The sequence below is a fragment of the Hemitrygon akajei genome, chromosome 32 (genome assembly GCF_048418815.1).
Source record: "Hemitrygon akajei chromosome 32, sHemAka1.3, whole genome shotgun sequence".
Taxonomy (NCBI): domain Eukaryota; kingdom Metazoa; phylum Chordata; class Chondrichthyes; order Myliobatiformes; family Dasyatidae; genus Hemitrygon; species Hemitrygon akajei.
Window position 1 is genome coordinate 38789092 of NC_133155.1, and position 15564 is coordinate 38804655.

The window sequence follows — 15564 nt, forward strand, 5'->3', positions numbered from 1 at the left end:
AATCTCACGGACGGACACCACGCTCTCCCTCTTGGCTTTCCACAGCACGTCTGCCCGGGCCGCCACCTTCCAGGGGTCGCTGAAATCTGTGTCGGCCAGCAGCAGATGTATGTCCTCAGACATTCGCTCTAGGAATGCTTGCTTGAACATGAGGCAGGGCTTGTGTCCGTCAGCCAGGGACAGCATCTTGTTCATCAATGCTGATGGCATTCTGTCTCCCAAACCGTCCAGGTGAAGCAGGCAGGCACCCCGCTCACGCCGTGAGAGGCCAAAGGTCCCAATGAGCAGCGCCTTGAATGCTTCATATTTGCCTTCTTCCGGGGGTGACTGTATGAAATCCGCAACCTGGGCGGCTGTCTCCTGGTCAAGGGTGCTCACCACATGGTAGTAACGCGTGGAATCAGAGGATATCTGCCGAATCTGGAACTGGGCTTCTGCTTGGCTAAACCACACTCGTGGTCGCAGCGTCCAGAAAGTCGGTAGTTTTAGTGAAACTGCGTGAATACATGAAGAGTCGGTCATCTTTGGTCCAAATCCCGTTTGGACCGTCGGGGTCACCAATGTAGCGATGTGCTACACACAGCGCTGAAATAACGACACGCAGTCGGTAAGTCATTTCGAGACTAGTTTATTCAAACTTCGCGGTGCTGGCATTTAAATCCCTAGCGCCCGCCCTCTCCGGGCGGAAATGACATCAAAGGTGCATTACCAAAGTCTCCCCCCGGCATGCTGGCTATTTGTGAGCTGGTTTGCCTGCGCAGAAAGTGGGTCACCACAATATCTCAATAAAACAATTCTAACGAAGATGCCATATTTAGCACACATCTAGAGGTTAAGTACATCAATTTCATGGTTAGATACCAGTGTAATGAAACATGCAGTAAAAAAGGTCAAATAGTAACTCCAGGACTTTTTGCATCTATCAGTGCATATGTAGAAGCTAATATTCAAATTGCTGTATAATAATGAAAAACATAGATTGATTCCCCTTCCCTCTGAATGACTCTTCATGGAAAATCCAGTCTTAGTAGGACAGCATATCTTAACAATACAGCACAATCTCTTTGAAGGAGACCTTTGATATTTGTTAAGACTGATACATGAAGCCATGGTTATTTGAGGCTGAAATATCCTTCATGCTGTTTTAATTGAGGCTGAAGAAGAGCTGGAAAGAGAATGGTTTGCAGATAGGATTCATTCATGTATTAATTTGTTTGTAGTAATTTCTGTATCTTGCTGCTTCTTTTCATAGAAGGGAGATAATTCTTGTGATGGTGGTTTTGGAATTGTAAGCATATGGTCTACATGAGTAAAAGGTTGTTTCCCAAAGTCCAATACTTTCAGTATTGACAAGTACATGTTAAAATTTTTAAAAAAAATTTCATAAGGATTATTTTCAGGCGATTAGTTCCTCAAAACTCATCGGATAATCCTGTGATGATGACAAACTTTGGTGAATGCAACATCTGTAAAAAGACAGTCTGCTGTAATAACAAAGTTATTACTCTGTGAGTCCTGATGAAGGGTCTCGACCCGAAACGTTGACTGCTCCTTTCAACAAATGCTGCCCGACCTGCTGAGTTTGTCCAGCTTTTTTGTACGTCTTGATTTGACACAGCATCTGCAGTGCACTTTGTGTTGTAATAACTGCTGTCTCAGGTCCACCCTGGTGTTGCCACCTTACCCTCTTCTACGGAATTCTGTCACTTGTTCATCGCAGCTCAGCCAAAATCAGAAAGTGAATAAACACCATTTACACCCCCCCCCCAAGTCATCCTCAGAACATTGGGAGAACAAATTATTAAAAGAAACAAATGTTCCCAGTTGACATGCATTGCTACATATAGTAATAAGCCTGATCTGCAGATTTTTTTTCTAAGAATACTGAACTCCTACTTTCAGAAATGTAGTTTCCCCTCTGCCGTAGCTGAAGGCACCTTCTCCATTTCCTGAACATGTGGTTTGACGAACCCTAACCCCCCCTCCCCATCCCCCTAACCTCCACCAGACAAAAACCAATGGTTCTCACTTTTCAGCCACCACCCTTCAGAAGACAACTGTCACGTCCACTCTCTTCAACACCAGTTGCATCTTGCCCTTTCCACTCTCCCTTCCTGATTTATTGGTCTGCCCATTCCCTCCAACCACCGCTGTCACTGGTCCTCCCTCACTACTACCTAGTATCTAAGCAGTCCTTCCAAAGAAAGTAGCAGCTCACCTGCACATCTTCCAACCTGGTCCATTAAGTTCTCTGTCCACAATGACCATCTTGAGCTTTTGGTTGCAAGTCTTTTTAACTGTCCCACATTGGCCTGTCTGTCCAGCCTTCTCCATTACATGGGAGAGGCCGAACATGAATGGGAAGAACATCATCCAATACTCAGTTACTGATATTGATTTTCCTATTGCATGGTATCCTCCCACACAGTCACCCCTCCACTTAACTTCCTTTTCCCTTTGTCCACCATTCCTCACACCTGCTGGGCAACATCTTCCTATCATCTCTCCCCAGTTGGTCTCCTATCACCTACCAACCTCAATCCCACCCAGCTCATACTGGCATTTTTTCCCTCTTCCTTTTCAATCCTGTTGGGAGGTCTCGACCTGAAACATGAATTTACATCCTTCGCTTACTCACGCGCTGCTGGACTTTCAGAGTTCTCCCAGCGTTCTGCTTTTCATTTCTAGATTGTAGCATTTGTTGCCCTTTTGCCTTCATACTAAAATCGGCATATTTTATTGCCATGGCATCGCCACGAACAATCTCTCAGAAGCGCTTGCGTATGGCGTATACCGAGATGACGCTCAGGCCCCCGTCATTGATAAAGATGAGAGAATGGTACCATAGCCCCACTCAATTCCACCTCCTGCCCGCCTAAATCAGAAATCCTTTCGGCGAGTCTTATGTTTCAGCTAGCAAACTGAGCTACGGGCCAGAATTTAGGCGGTTGGCAAAGACTTTACTGAGGAGAGAGGGGAGGGAATCTGCCCAGATAACAGATGACTGAGAGCGATAGTGCCTTTGCGAGCTCGCTGCTGAGAATGGAACGAGTGCAGACTAACTTGTGCGCGTTGCTGGCGGTGCGTTGACGTACAGTGAGGTCAACGCGGGAAAGAACTTTTTGCTGGAAGTGATAGTGGTGGGCAACTAGAGGGAGAAAATAATACCGACTACCACACTAAAAATGGTCTATTATTTAATTACTAAAGAGCTGTTACGTTACGGTAGCATACAGGCGAATCCTGCGGTGATGTGGCAGATATAGGGTCCTGTGTGTTCATTACTGATACAATACCTGCCTGATAATACGCGTGTGTTTTACCCGTTTCCTTTTCTTTATTACTGCACTGTGCTAAGGTGATGTTTTATTTAATTCGAATGAAAGCAGGTTCATGTTTCTCTCTTTCTTCCTCCTTTTTTTTACCGCAGGGATACTGGTCCTGGCAGCTGGGACCCTCAAGGCTGTGAAACAGTGCATACACAAGCATCACACACTAAATGTCTCTGTAATCATCTGGCTACTTTCGCCATTTTAGCCCAGCAACCGAAGGATTCGGTGAGTATTGTAAAAAAAAAAATGCCTGATTACATTTTGCACTGACAGGTCGTTTTGGAATTTATTATTTATCTCACTCTCCAATCCTTCAAATACCAAATAAAATGAAAATTATATATCCTTTAAAATCCCTGGGAAAGAGCCTGCATTTACTAAATATTACACAGAGTAGCCGGTAGTTAGTACAAACATTGCATTGTACTGTGAATGTTTACGTAGGGCGAATGGTTGATCCGTAATAATAAACTATATTTTGACTGAATTAAGATATTTTATGCAAAATTGTGAAATTGGATGCATTTTATTTATGCATGTATCAGCATTTTCAATAAAAGTTATCGTGATGTTTGTGCCTGTGAACTTTCACACCGTTGGTTGTGCTATTGCTGGCCGAGGTAATTTGGTGAGATTGGAAATTAAACAACTAGCTTGAATATAAAGTGTTAGAACTTTCTAGGCCACTCCAATTAAAGAATAATATCAAGTGTCATTTTAAGATTGTGTTAGAGTCAACAGTTTTTAAAAATATTTTATGCTTTTCAACAATTTGGAAGTGTACTTTAGTCTTATTAAAGAACTTCCAAATGAACTCTTTCAGCATGAGCACGGAGGGTTCCAGCACTTGTGTTAAATAATGGATTTGATCATAGTGCATTATGTGATGTGTTCAGTTAGACTCATTCCTTTTTGAAATGAGCTCTGATCTAATCTAAGTATAGGTTTAATCTGAAGCACTTCCAATGTTTTAAGGTCTGCTTCTGAAACAATTGAAATTGTGATTATGCACTTTTTCTTGGATTTGTTGCTTGGGGGATCTTGAGTAATAAAGAAAGGGAAGTGAAGAATAAGACCACATTGGATTGTTATCATGATAAGCACTTTAATTCAGTCAGTTCAAAGCTATTTACATTTCAGGAAGGTTTTCTTTTTAAAAGTTGAATTTGTGAAATTAATTTGAGTTCATTGTTACATAGTGGAAATTGTAAGTTGTCCTGTGGCAAAGTGGCAATGTTCCCTTGGTAGTTGTTAGTACAACTGAGTGGACCAACCATTGCTCTGAGCAGGAAATGCTTACACTGCATGGCATTTTAATAAAACATTATATAAAAGAAACTTCTAGCTGCGTGCCAATAATGGCTCTGTGTACTGGAGCATTTTAGTTACTGCGCGATCAAGTGCCCTTGCAGTTTAGGGTGTCAGAAAATCTTATTCTATTCTACCTGAGACCAGGATCTGTCTCCTGGTTGTATATTTCATCATATTTAACTGAAACCCTTTTAATGACAATGTTGATGATTCCTACTGTTGAAACTACTAGATGTTATTGTTTGGAAATTTTGGTTATATATATTTTTTATTTTATTAGTTTCGAACAGCTTGTTTTGAAGCTGTGGTTCTGTTCCATTCAGAGCTGTTATGCTGTCTTGTCAACATTTTGTCTCTTAGAATAAAAACAAAGACAAAAAAATGGAAATCTTTTTGAAAAACAGCAGCTTTAATCCACTGCAGTGCAGAACTTGGCTGCTAAAAGTTGTTCCCAGAACTTGCATTGTTGTAATCTTTATTATACTGATTTCTCCTTTTAAGCACATTTAACACTCTTTGTGCCAGTACGTTAGAGTATTTTTGCTTTGATTGCCATTGACTTCGATCTTGCCAGCTTTCCCCTTAATGCTTCCCTTGACTGAATGTTGCCCTAATGACCATCGTCACCTCATTCCTAGACTTTAGCTCTTTAGTTCATATTTGGACCAAAGCTATAACTGGTGTCTGACTGGGTATTGGTGACTAAGAGCTATTTGACAGCACTGTGACCAATGGTTTCTGTCACTTTGCTCATAATCTAATAAATAAATAACTCAATCAATCAATCAATCTCATAAACTAATCTGACTGGGTGATATTGAATGGATTTGATTTGCCCTGCTTTTCACTTATGAGATATAGGCAGGCACTTTTTCACTTTGCAGGTAGATGCTACAGTTACAACTGGGCTGGACCAGCTTGGCTGGAAGCACAGCTAGTTCTGGAGTACAGGCCCTCAGTACTATAACTAGGATGTCGTCTGATTCCGTAGCTTCTGATGTACCCAGTGTTCTCAGCCAGTTCTTCATTCCATGTGCTGTGTATTGAATGATAAAAGATCTTAAGTACTTCAGTGATGGTGGGTGGAGGGGGGATCTCGGAAGGAAGCTGAAATGAATCATTGGCACTTCTGCTTGTGAATACTTCAGCCTTATGCTTGACATTCACCTGCTGGGCCCTGAGGTTCTTTCAGCCTCCTTCCATTAGATGTTGTTTACAAGCATTCATGACAAAGCTGTGGAAGGACTGCAGAACTTTTATCTGAACTTTAAGTTGTAAGGTTGTTTTGATAGCATGTCAATTGCGTGCTGTTTTTATAGTTCTGTAATGCAGCTTCACCAAGCGGTACCTCCTCAGTTTTAAGTATGCCTGATGCTGCTCACTGCACGAGGCATGGTCCCATGGCTGGATGTGAATGATTGAGTGAGGAATATGCTGGGCAGGAGTTTGCAGTTTGAGATGGTGTATATTTCAGCTGCTGGTGATGGTCTGAAACTATTCCAATGTGTGCACTTGTAGAGCTACACAATCTGATGGACGGTGTGTGTACTGCTTGTGAAAGTAGGAAAGTAGGACTTACAAATACTGGAATCTGAGCAAAAAAATAAACTGTTGAATGAATTCTGCAAGCAAAACAGCATATGTGGTAACAAAGCAATAGTCAATGTTTCAGATCATGGCCCTGCAGAAATACTGTATGTGTAGTATTCTAAGTGTGACAATATAATCTGATCTTAGTTTAATTTATTATTTGTTTCTGATTAGCATTCTGAGGTATAATCATGAGTCCAGGAACTTTTCAAAAACCTATTGATAAGTCAAATTAAATCATATTTATCTGCTGTTTTATTTTCAAAGTATTTAGTAATGTTCATCAAACGGCACCTTCCCATATGAAATCTGTATTAACTTGAACATTGACTTCTCTAACTTCCGTTAATGCCCCTCCTCCCCCTTACCCCATCCCTGACATATTTAGTTGTTTGCCTGTTCTCCATCTCCCTCTGGTGCTCCCCGCCCCCTTTCTTTCTCCTGAGGCCTCCCATCCCATGATCCTTTCCCTTCTCCAGCTCTGTATCACTTTCGCCAATCACCTTTCTAGCTCTTAGCTTCATCCCACCCCCTCCGGTCTTCTCCTATCATTTCGCATTTCCCCCTCACCCCACTACTTTCAAATCTCTTACTATCTTTCCTTTCGGTTAGTCCTGACGAAGGGTCTCGGCCCGAAACGTCGACAGCGCTTCTCCCTATAGATGCTGCCTGGCCTGCTGTGTTCCACCAGCATTTTGTGTGTGTTGTTGTCTGTATTAGCCATTTTTATTTTTGTGTTCTCCAAATGGTTTTCCGTTTCATCTTTGTGTATAAAGTCCCTCGTTGCCACTGATGTTAAGCTAATTGGACAGTGGTTGCCTGGATTTATTGTTTAAAGCGTTTTAAAATGAGGATTAAGAGTTTCTGGTATCTTGCATCAGAAGTAACAATGCATGACCAGAATCAAACCCTGAGAGACCAGGTAACCTGTCCTTTAATGTGGAGCAGATTTCAGGCTTCTAATCGCTTGCTCAATCGAAGTTTACATTTGGAGGAAAGCTCTGTCCATCATGGCTACATCAAGAACTCCAAAGACATAAAATATTGCCTAGTAATGTTCTTTAAAGTAGGCCCAGGAGAGCAAATAAAATGGAGAATACAGCTCAGTCTCTTCTGGATGAACAAAAGTGATTAACAGAAGTTTGAAATAACATGCCTTGATTATCGGTTGTGTGAGAAGGTTGTGAAAAGGTATGAGTTGTGGCAGATTAGGAGGTCTGGGGTGCAGTTTCACACTGAGTCACGCGTTTATTATTGGTTATGCAACAAGATTGTGAGAAGGGTTCAGTTGAAACAGAACTGGGGTATAGAAGGAGCTTTGTAGTCTGGTTGCGGCATGGAAGTTTAGGATCATGTCCAAGGAAATGTCATTGAGGAGAGCACTAATCTGCAAAAGGAAAGTTTAAAGACTATAGATCTGGAACTGATTCCCAGTATGAGACTGCAGGGTTGGATCGTACTCATAGATATACTTTATAGAAACATAGAAAACCTATAACAATACAGGCACTTCGGCCCACAAAACTGTGCCGGACATGTCCTTACCTGAGACATTAGCGAGGGCTATGGTAACCCTATTTTTCTAAGCTCCATGTACCCATCCAAGAGTCTCTTAAAAGACCCTATCGTATCTGCCTCTACCACCGTGGCCGGCAGCCCATTCCACGCACTCACCATTCTCCGAGTTTAAAAAAAAAACAACTAACTCCTGACATTTTCTCTGTACCTACTTTCAAGCACTTTAAAACTGAGCCCCCTCATGTTAGCCATTTCAGCTCTGGGAAAAAGCCTCTGACTATCAACATGATCAATGCCTCTCATCATCTTATACACCTCTATCAGGTCACCTGTCGCTTCAAGGAGAAAAGGCCGAGTTCCCTCAACCTGTTCTCATAAGGCATGCTCCCCAATCCAGGCAACATCCTTGTAAATCTCCTCTGCACTCTTCCTATGGTTTCCACATCCTTCCTGTAGTGAGATGACCAGAACTGAGCACAGTACTCCAAGTGGGGTCTGACCAGGGTCCTATATAACTGCAACATTACCTCTCGGCTCTTAAACTCACTCCTACGATTGATGAAGGCCAATACAGCATACACCTTCTGAACCACATTTTCAACCTGCACAGCTGCTTTGAGCGTCTTATGGACTTGGACCCGAAGATCCCTCTGATCCTCCACACTGCCAAGAGTCCTACCATTAATTCTATATTCTGCCATCAAACTTGACATACCAAAATGAACCACTTCACACTTATCTGGGTTGAACTCCATCTGCCACTTCTCAGCCCACTTTTGCAATCCTATCAATGTCCTGCTGTAACCTCTGACAGCCCTCCACACTATCCACAATATCCCTTTGTGTCATCAGCAAATTTACTAACCCATCCCTCCACTTCCTCATCCAGGTCATTTATAAAAATCACAAAGAGTAGGGCTCCCAGAACAGATCCCTGTGGCACACCACTGGTGACTGACCTCCATGCAGAATATGATCCATCTACAACCACTCTTTGCCTTCTGTGGGCAAGCCAGTTATGGATCCGCAAAGCAATGTCCCCTTGGATCCCATGCCTCCTTACTTTCTCAAAAGGCCTTGCATGGAGTACCTTGTCAAATGCCTTGCTGAAATCCATATACACTACATCTACTGCTCTACCTTCCTCAATGTGTTTAGTCACATCATCAAAAAATTCCATCTGGCTTGTAAGGCATGACCTGCCTTTGACAAAGCTATGGTAACTATTCCTAATCATATTATGCCTCTCCAAATGTTCATAAATCCTGCCTCTCAGGATCTTCTCCATCAACTTACCAACCACTGAAGTAAGACTCACTGGCCTATAATTTCCTGGGCTATCTCTACTCCCTTTCTTGAATAAGGGAACAACATCCGCAAGTCTCCAAACCTCTGGAACCTCTCCCGTCCATATTGATGATGCAAAAATCATTCATATCAGACCTGCTTTGTGGATGCCTCTGTGCCTCACATGTACAGAAGTTCCAAAAGAGGAACTGAAGTGCTCAAAGTCAATGAGTTATCCTGGATTTAATTTGAGAGCTGTTTTTTCACAGAAATTTAGGGTCAGAGTTGTTACCTAGTATGTATGTAAATGCTTCCCTACCCAGCATGGAAAAAGGTCAACTAGGAGAGCAAAGTTGGACCAAGAAATTAGTAAAGATGAGAAGTATTTTGGAAGATAAGATTTAAAATGTAAATCAGACAGGAGAAGGGAAAAACAAAGATAAAAGTAATCAATTGAAAAAAAATTATGTTTAATGAATTTTAGTGTAATTATAGAAAGTAAATGGAAATTGTTGCTGACAAAGAAATAGAAAAACAGGAAAAACATTTGAAATGATGACATCCCACTAAAGATCTAGTTTGTTGTTGGCAAAAGATGATTGAAAAAAATTACAAAATTGACACAAGTTAAAATGGCATGCACTCTGACCATTGGCCTTGCTTGGAAGCAGTTGTTATTGGGCAAGGCCACAACTAACATTTGGAATTGTATAAAAACCATCTGAAACTGAAGGAGGTAGATGAGAATGATTATGTACATTGATAATACATTTACTTTGAATTTTTAACTTTTATCAGAGCTAAGGATCAGCATATTCCAGTCAGGAGGAAGGACAAAGATAGCAGATAAGGGAACCTTGGATGATGAAAGAGGTTGTGGATTTAGTCAGAAATAAAAAAAAAGTAAGGTTTCTGTATGGTTTAGGAAGTTAAATTCAGACAGGGCCCTTGAGGAATGTAAAAATAGCAAGAAAGACATTAAGCACAGATTAAGAAAGGCAAATGGGGCCATGAAGTGTCCTTGGCAAGTAGATTTAAAGAGGATCCCAAGGCATTTTATACTTGTATTCAAAAACAAGAGGCCAACTAAGGATAAAGAAGGGAATTCATGCTTGTAGTCAGTGGATATGGGCAAGGTATTTTGCATTCATATTCACAAAGGAGAAGGATGTGGCATTTGGTAAAAACATTATAGGGTATGCTTAGTTCAATACCATAATCCACTCAAAATGAATCGGTAAATTCAAAGACCTAGGTCTCAAAACCTCCAAGTGCAACTGGATCCTTCATTTCCTCACATGCAGACACTAGTAATTTTGGATTGGTAACAAAATCTCCACCACAATCACCATCAGCACAGGTGCCCCACAAGGCTGAGCGCTTAGCCCCTGCTCTACTCATTTTATACATGAGTCTAAGGGCTAAGCGTAGCTCCAATGTAATATTTAAGTTTGCTGATGACACCACTAATGTTGGCCAAATCAGAGGTAGTGACAAATCAGCACAGAGGAGGGAGATTCAAAATCTGGTTAATTGGTGCCACACTCAGTCAATGTCAAGAAAACCAAAGAGCTGATTATTGACTGCAGGAGGAGAAAATCGGAGTCTATGAACCAATCCTCATCAGGGCATTAGAGATGGAGAGGATCAGCACCTGTAAATTCATGGTGTTAATATTTCAGAGGATCTGTCCTGGGTCCAGCACATAAGTGCTATTACAAAGAAAGCATGATAGTAATTCTATTTTACTTAATTAAAAGTTTGCAAAGATTAGCATGTTATCTAAAACATTGACAAACTTCTGTAGATGGTGGTGAAGAGTTTACATCATGGCCTGGTTTAGAAGCACAATCCTGTCTATCACAGGTAAAGCCATCGTTGTGCCCTTCTACAAGGAACATTGTTGCAGGAGAAACTCATCCATCAAGGATGTCCAGGACATCTAGGTGATGCTCTCTTCTTGCTGCTGCCATTGGGGAGGAGCTATATGAACCTCAGGATTCAGGGTTAGTTCACCTCAACCATCAGGCTCTTGAACCAGAGAGTATAACTTCACTCAACTTTTCTCACACCAACACTAAACTGTTCCCACAATATATGGACTCTATTTGAAGGACTCCTAATCTCCTGTTCTTGATGTTTATTGCTGAATTATTATTATTATTTGTTTTTATTTCTTGTTGTATTTGCAGTTTGCACAATGTCCTTTGCACATTGGTTGTTTGTCCATTTTGTTGTACAGTTCTTCATCAAGTCTATTGTGTTTCTTTGTATTTACTGTGAATGCCTTCAAGAAAAATAAAGCAGGGTAGTATATGGTGGCATATGTACTATCATAATAATTTTACTTTGAACTTTGAATGAGCTGGGGCACCTTGAAATCAAGGAGAAGAAGGTCATAGTGCCAGGTCTTCAGAAGAGCATCCACGTAGATAGGTTCCCAGGCCTGATGGATAGATGTTAGAATAAAAGAAGCAAGAGAGGAGATTGCTGGGACCTTGACAAAGATAGTTTTACTTTCACTGTCAACAAATGACATCTCGCTGAACTGGAGAGTAGCCAGTGTTGTTCTTTTGTTCAAGAAAGACTATAGGGTTACTCCAGTGAACCTCACAAAAGAAAGGGAAGCTAATGAAGAAGATTCGTAGAGATGGGATTTAAGTGTCTTTGGCAAAGCAGTCGGGACAGTCGGCATGGTTTTGTGTGGGACAGGTCTGGTCCTCAGAACTTCAGAGATTTTTGAGGAGGTGACAAAGGTGATTTATGAGGATGAGGCAGTGGATGTTGTCTCCATAAACTTTAGTAAGGCATGGTTGACTAATCCTGAGGAGTAAGATGTATGGGAACCACAGTGACTTGGTACTTTGAATTGGTTTATCCATGAAAGACAGAGGGTAATGGGAGAAAGATACTTCACCAGAGTTGTTCCCCAGGGATTGCTGCTAGTGCACTTTTTGTTTGTGACTTATATAAATGATTTAGATGAAAATGTAGATGGGTGGGTTAGCAAATTTGCAGATAACAGTGTAAAGAGATATAATAGGATCAGTTTCAGATAGGACCAAAACATTACAGACAGAGTTTAATCACAGTGAGTGTGAGGTGTACTTTGGGGAGTCAAATGTAAGGGGAAAATATACATTTATCAACATTGATATACAGAGGGATCTTGGGGTGCCCGAAAGATAGCTCCCCGAAAGTGTTCATGTAGGTAGATAAGGTGTTCGATAAGGCATCAGCATACCTCACCTGTCAGGGTGTTGCAGCTCTCTAAAATTTATAATGTTAGGCCACATTTGAAATGTTGTGTACATATCTGAACATTGCACTACTGAAAAAGGCATGGAGGATTTTGAGAAGATGTAAAAGAGTTTGTCTCATCATACAAATAATCTGTTGGAAGGACTCAGCCGATTGAGAAGCACCTGTGGGAAGAAAGGAATTGTTAACAGTTTGAGGGGAAAGCCTATATCACAAATTGGAGTAGAGAGATAGGATAGACAGTATAAAAAGGAGAAAGGGTTGGTGAAGCTGGAGTCTGAGGTAATTGCTGAGATGGGGAGTAAGTTGAGAAGCAGATTATATTAGGTAGGGGGAGGGAGGGGCACAGAGTTGGGAAAGAGTAGCAGGCAAATGTTTGATGGAGGGAGACAGTGAGAGAGAAAACAAAATGAAAGTCTGATAGAGTGAAATGGTCGGGAGTAGAGGATAAAAGTTGGAGACTGCTGCTGGAGGGAGACTAGTGGGAACTCAAAAGGCTGCTGGTGTTGGAATTTGATGAGGAGGTAATAATGGAAACAACTTGGGAAGAGGTGAATGGCAGGTGGAACCAGAACTAGATGAGCTGGAATTAGAAGCCTGTGGGTGAACTGTGTGTGTAGTGGAACCAAGTGGGAGAAGGGATGAAAATGGGTGATCAGGGCTAAAGTAGAAGGGGATTGAAGGAAAGGAGACTAAAATAGAATGACCAGAGGTGGATCCAGAGGTGAGGGAGGTGGAGGGGAAAGACCTCACCTAGGAAATGGTAACCTAAATGGGAAAATTTAATGTTCATTGCATTGGGTTATAGATTACCCAAGGGGATATGAGGTGTTCATCCTCTAAGTTATATTCAGCTTCACCCTGGCAGTGGAGAAGGCCAAGATGTACAGGTCAGTATGGGAACGAGTAAGGGAATTGAAATAGCATGCAACTCTGAGCTTCAGATGCCCATTGTGGACAGAACATAAGTGCTCAGTAGAACAATCTTTCAGTTTGTCCTTAGTTTTGTCAATGTCATGGAAGCCACAATGGGAAAACCAAAGAGAAAATTGGACGAGGGCATCACCTAGAAGAGCTTTTTAGGTGCTTGGATGATAGTGAGGGAGGAGATATAATGTCAAGTGCAACACCTGTATTTTCAGGGAAAAGTATCAGGGTTTAAGGAGAGTTGTGTGGGCAGGGATGAGCATATCAGGGAATTGTAGAGGGATTGGTCCCTGCGAAAATGTGGCTGTTTGTGGGTTCTGGCAGCAATGACAAAGGATGATGTATCGGATTAGAGTGAAAGATGATGATGGGGAAATCTATATCTCTTCTTCCTGGTGGGAGCTGGGCTGACAGCAGAAACAGAGGAGATGCAAAAGCATCAACCATAGGAGAGGAAGCCATGCGTTTTGAAAATGGAGGACATTTCAGATGTCTTGGAGCAGAAGTTATTGTAAATATTAGCATGCTGCCTGGAATAGGACTATAAGGATAGGCTGGACAAACCTGCATTGCGTTCTCTACGACATCAGAGATTGAGGGGACACTGATGTCTAGAGAAGTTTATAAAATTTTGAGAGGCATCACGTTCAGTACAGACATTGCAGGCCAAAGGGCCTGTTCCTGTGCTGTACAATTATTTTATAAACCTCTATAAAGTCACCCCTCAGCCTCCTTTACTCCTGGAAAACAATCCCAACCTGTATAGTCTTTCCTTACAAATCAAGCCATGTAGTCAAGTCAAGTCAAGTCACTTTTTATTGTTGTTTCGACCATAACTGCTGGTACAGTACACAGTAAAAATGAGACAACGTTTTTCAGGACCATGGTGCTACATGAACAATACAAAAACTACACTGAACTACGTAAACCAACACAAAAACTACACTACAGACCAACCCAGGACTGCATAAAGTACACAGAACAGTGCAGGCATTGCAATAAATAATAAACAAGACAATAGGCACAGCAGAGGTCAGTAGGTTGGTAGTCTGATGGCTTGGGGGAAAATCTGTTACATAAATAATCAGCTGAATGGCGGCGCCCGGGATTCCGCCTGTTTCTGTACTCCCGCCGAGTATTTTGTTGCCACAGATGTAGTCAATTTAATGTCCATCTGAGAGCAGAATGGATGGGAGGGCCTGCTGGCTAGGGCTTGCTTTTTTCCTGGCATGGACTCCTGCCTGCTTGCCTTGCCTCCGCTTCCTCGCACACCGCTTACGCCATCCCCAACTCCAGCCACCGGCATCAGGCGACTTTAAGGACTGCAGGCCCAATTCCTCCAGCAAGCTGAGGTGGCGCAATCTAACCAGCAGCTTTTCATGAAGGTTTGTTTTTGGGCGATCTCTGTATTGTAGCAGTATCTGGTGATGGTAGATAGTTGCTCTGTTATCCGTTGCCCTAAACTCTAATTGTGCCTTAAAATTAAATTTTAAAAAACTAAATTAAAGTAGCACCAGATTCAAAAGGCTGCTGCTGCCGTATGCCACACCGCGTACAGGCCAGACAATGTAGTTATCTTTTGAACTACCCTTTTGAACTCACCTTCTCCAGCTGAATCACATTCTGTCTCTACTATAAACAACTAGAACTGCATACAATAGTTTCACTAATGTCTTGTACAGTGATTACATAACCTTTCAACTCATGCACTCAGTGTCGTCTCCACTGAAGTGAAACATGCTGTATGCTTTCTTCATCACCATTAGGAGTTTGCAGAGGTCTGGCATGACATCTAAAAGTTTGACAACCTTTTATAGATGTGCAGTGGAGAGTATATAGACTGGCTGCATCACAGCCTGGTATGGAAACACCAATGCCTTTGAACAGAAAATCCTATAAATAGTGGTGGATTAGGCCCAGTACATTTTGGGTAAAGCCCACCCAACCATTGAGCACATCTACATGAAATGCTGTTGTAGGAAAGCAGTATCCATCACGAGAGTTCTCCTCCACCAAAAACATGCTGTCTTTCACTGCTGCCATCAGGTAGAAGGTGCAAGAGCCTCAGGACAAGCACCACTAGATTCAAGAACAGTTACTACCCTTCAATCATCAGGCTCTTGAATAAAAGGGGATAACTACACTCAACTTCACTTGCCATCGTTGAAATGTTCCCACAGCCAGTGATCTGACTTTAAGGACTCTTTATCTCATTATCTCAATTTCTCATTATTATTGCTATTTATTTATGTTTGCATTTGCAGTTTGCTGTCTTCTGCTCTCTGGTCGATCTTTCACTGAATCAAAATCAGATTTAATATCACCAGCATATGTCATG

General features: G+C 41.8%; 1 protein-coding gene across 5 annotated transcripts in view; it reads left to right on the forward strand.

Annotated features, from left to right (window-relative positions):
- Positions 1–15564, forward strand: part of LOC140719771 (adhesion G protein-coupled receptor B2-like) — a 1068758-nt gene that overhangs the window by 731663 nt on the left and 321531 nt on the right. For all 5 annotated transcript variants that reach the window (XM_073034634.1, XM_073034637.1, XM_073034636.1 and 2 more), the window contains one exon: positions 3431–3557. In XM_073034634.1, coding sequence (XP_072890735.1) covers positions 3431–3557 — 127 coding nt within the window. The remainder of the gene's footprint in view (positions 1–3430; positions 3558–15564) is intronic.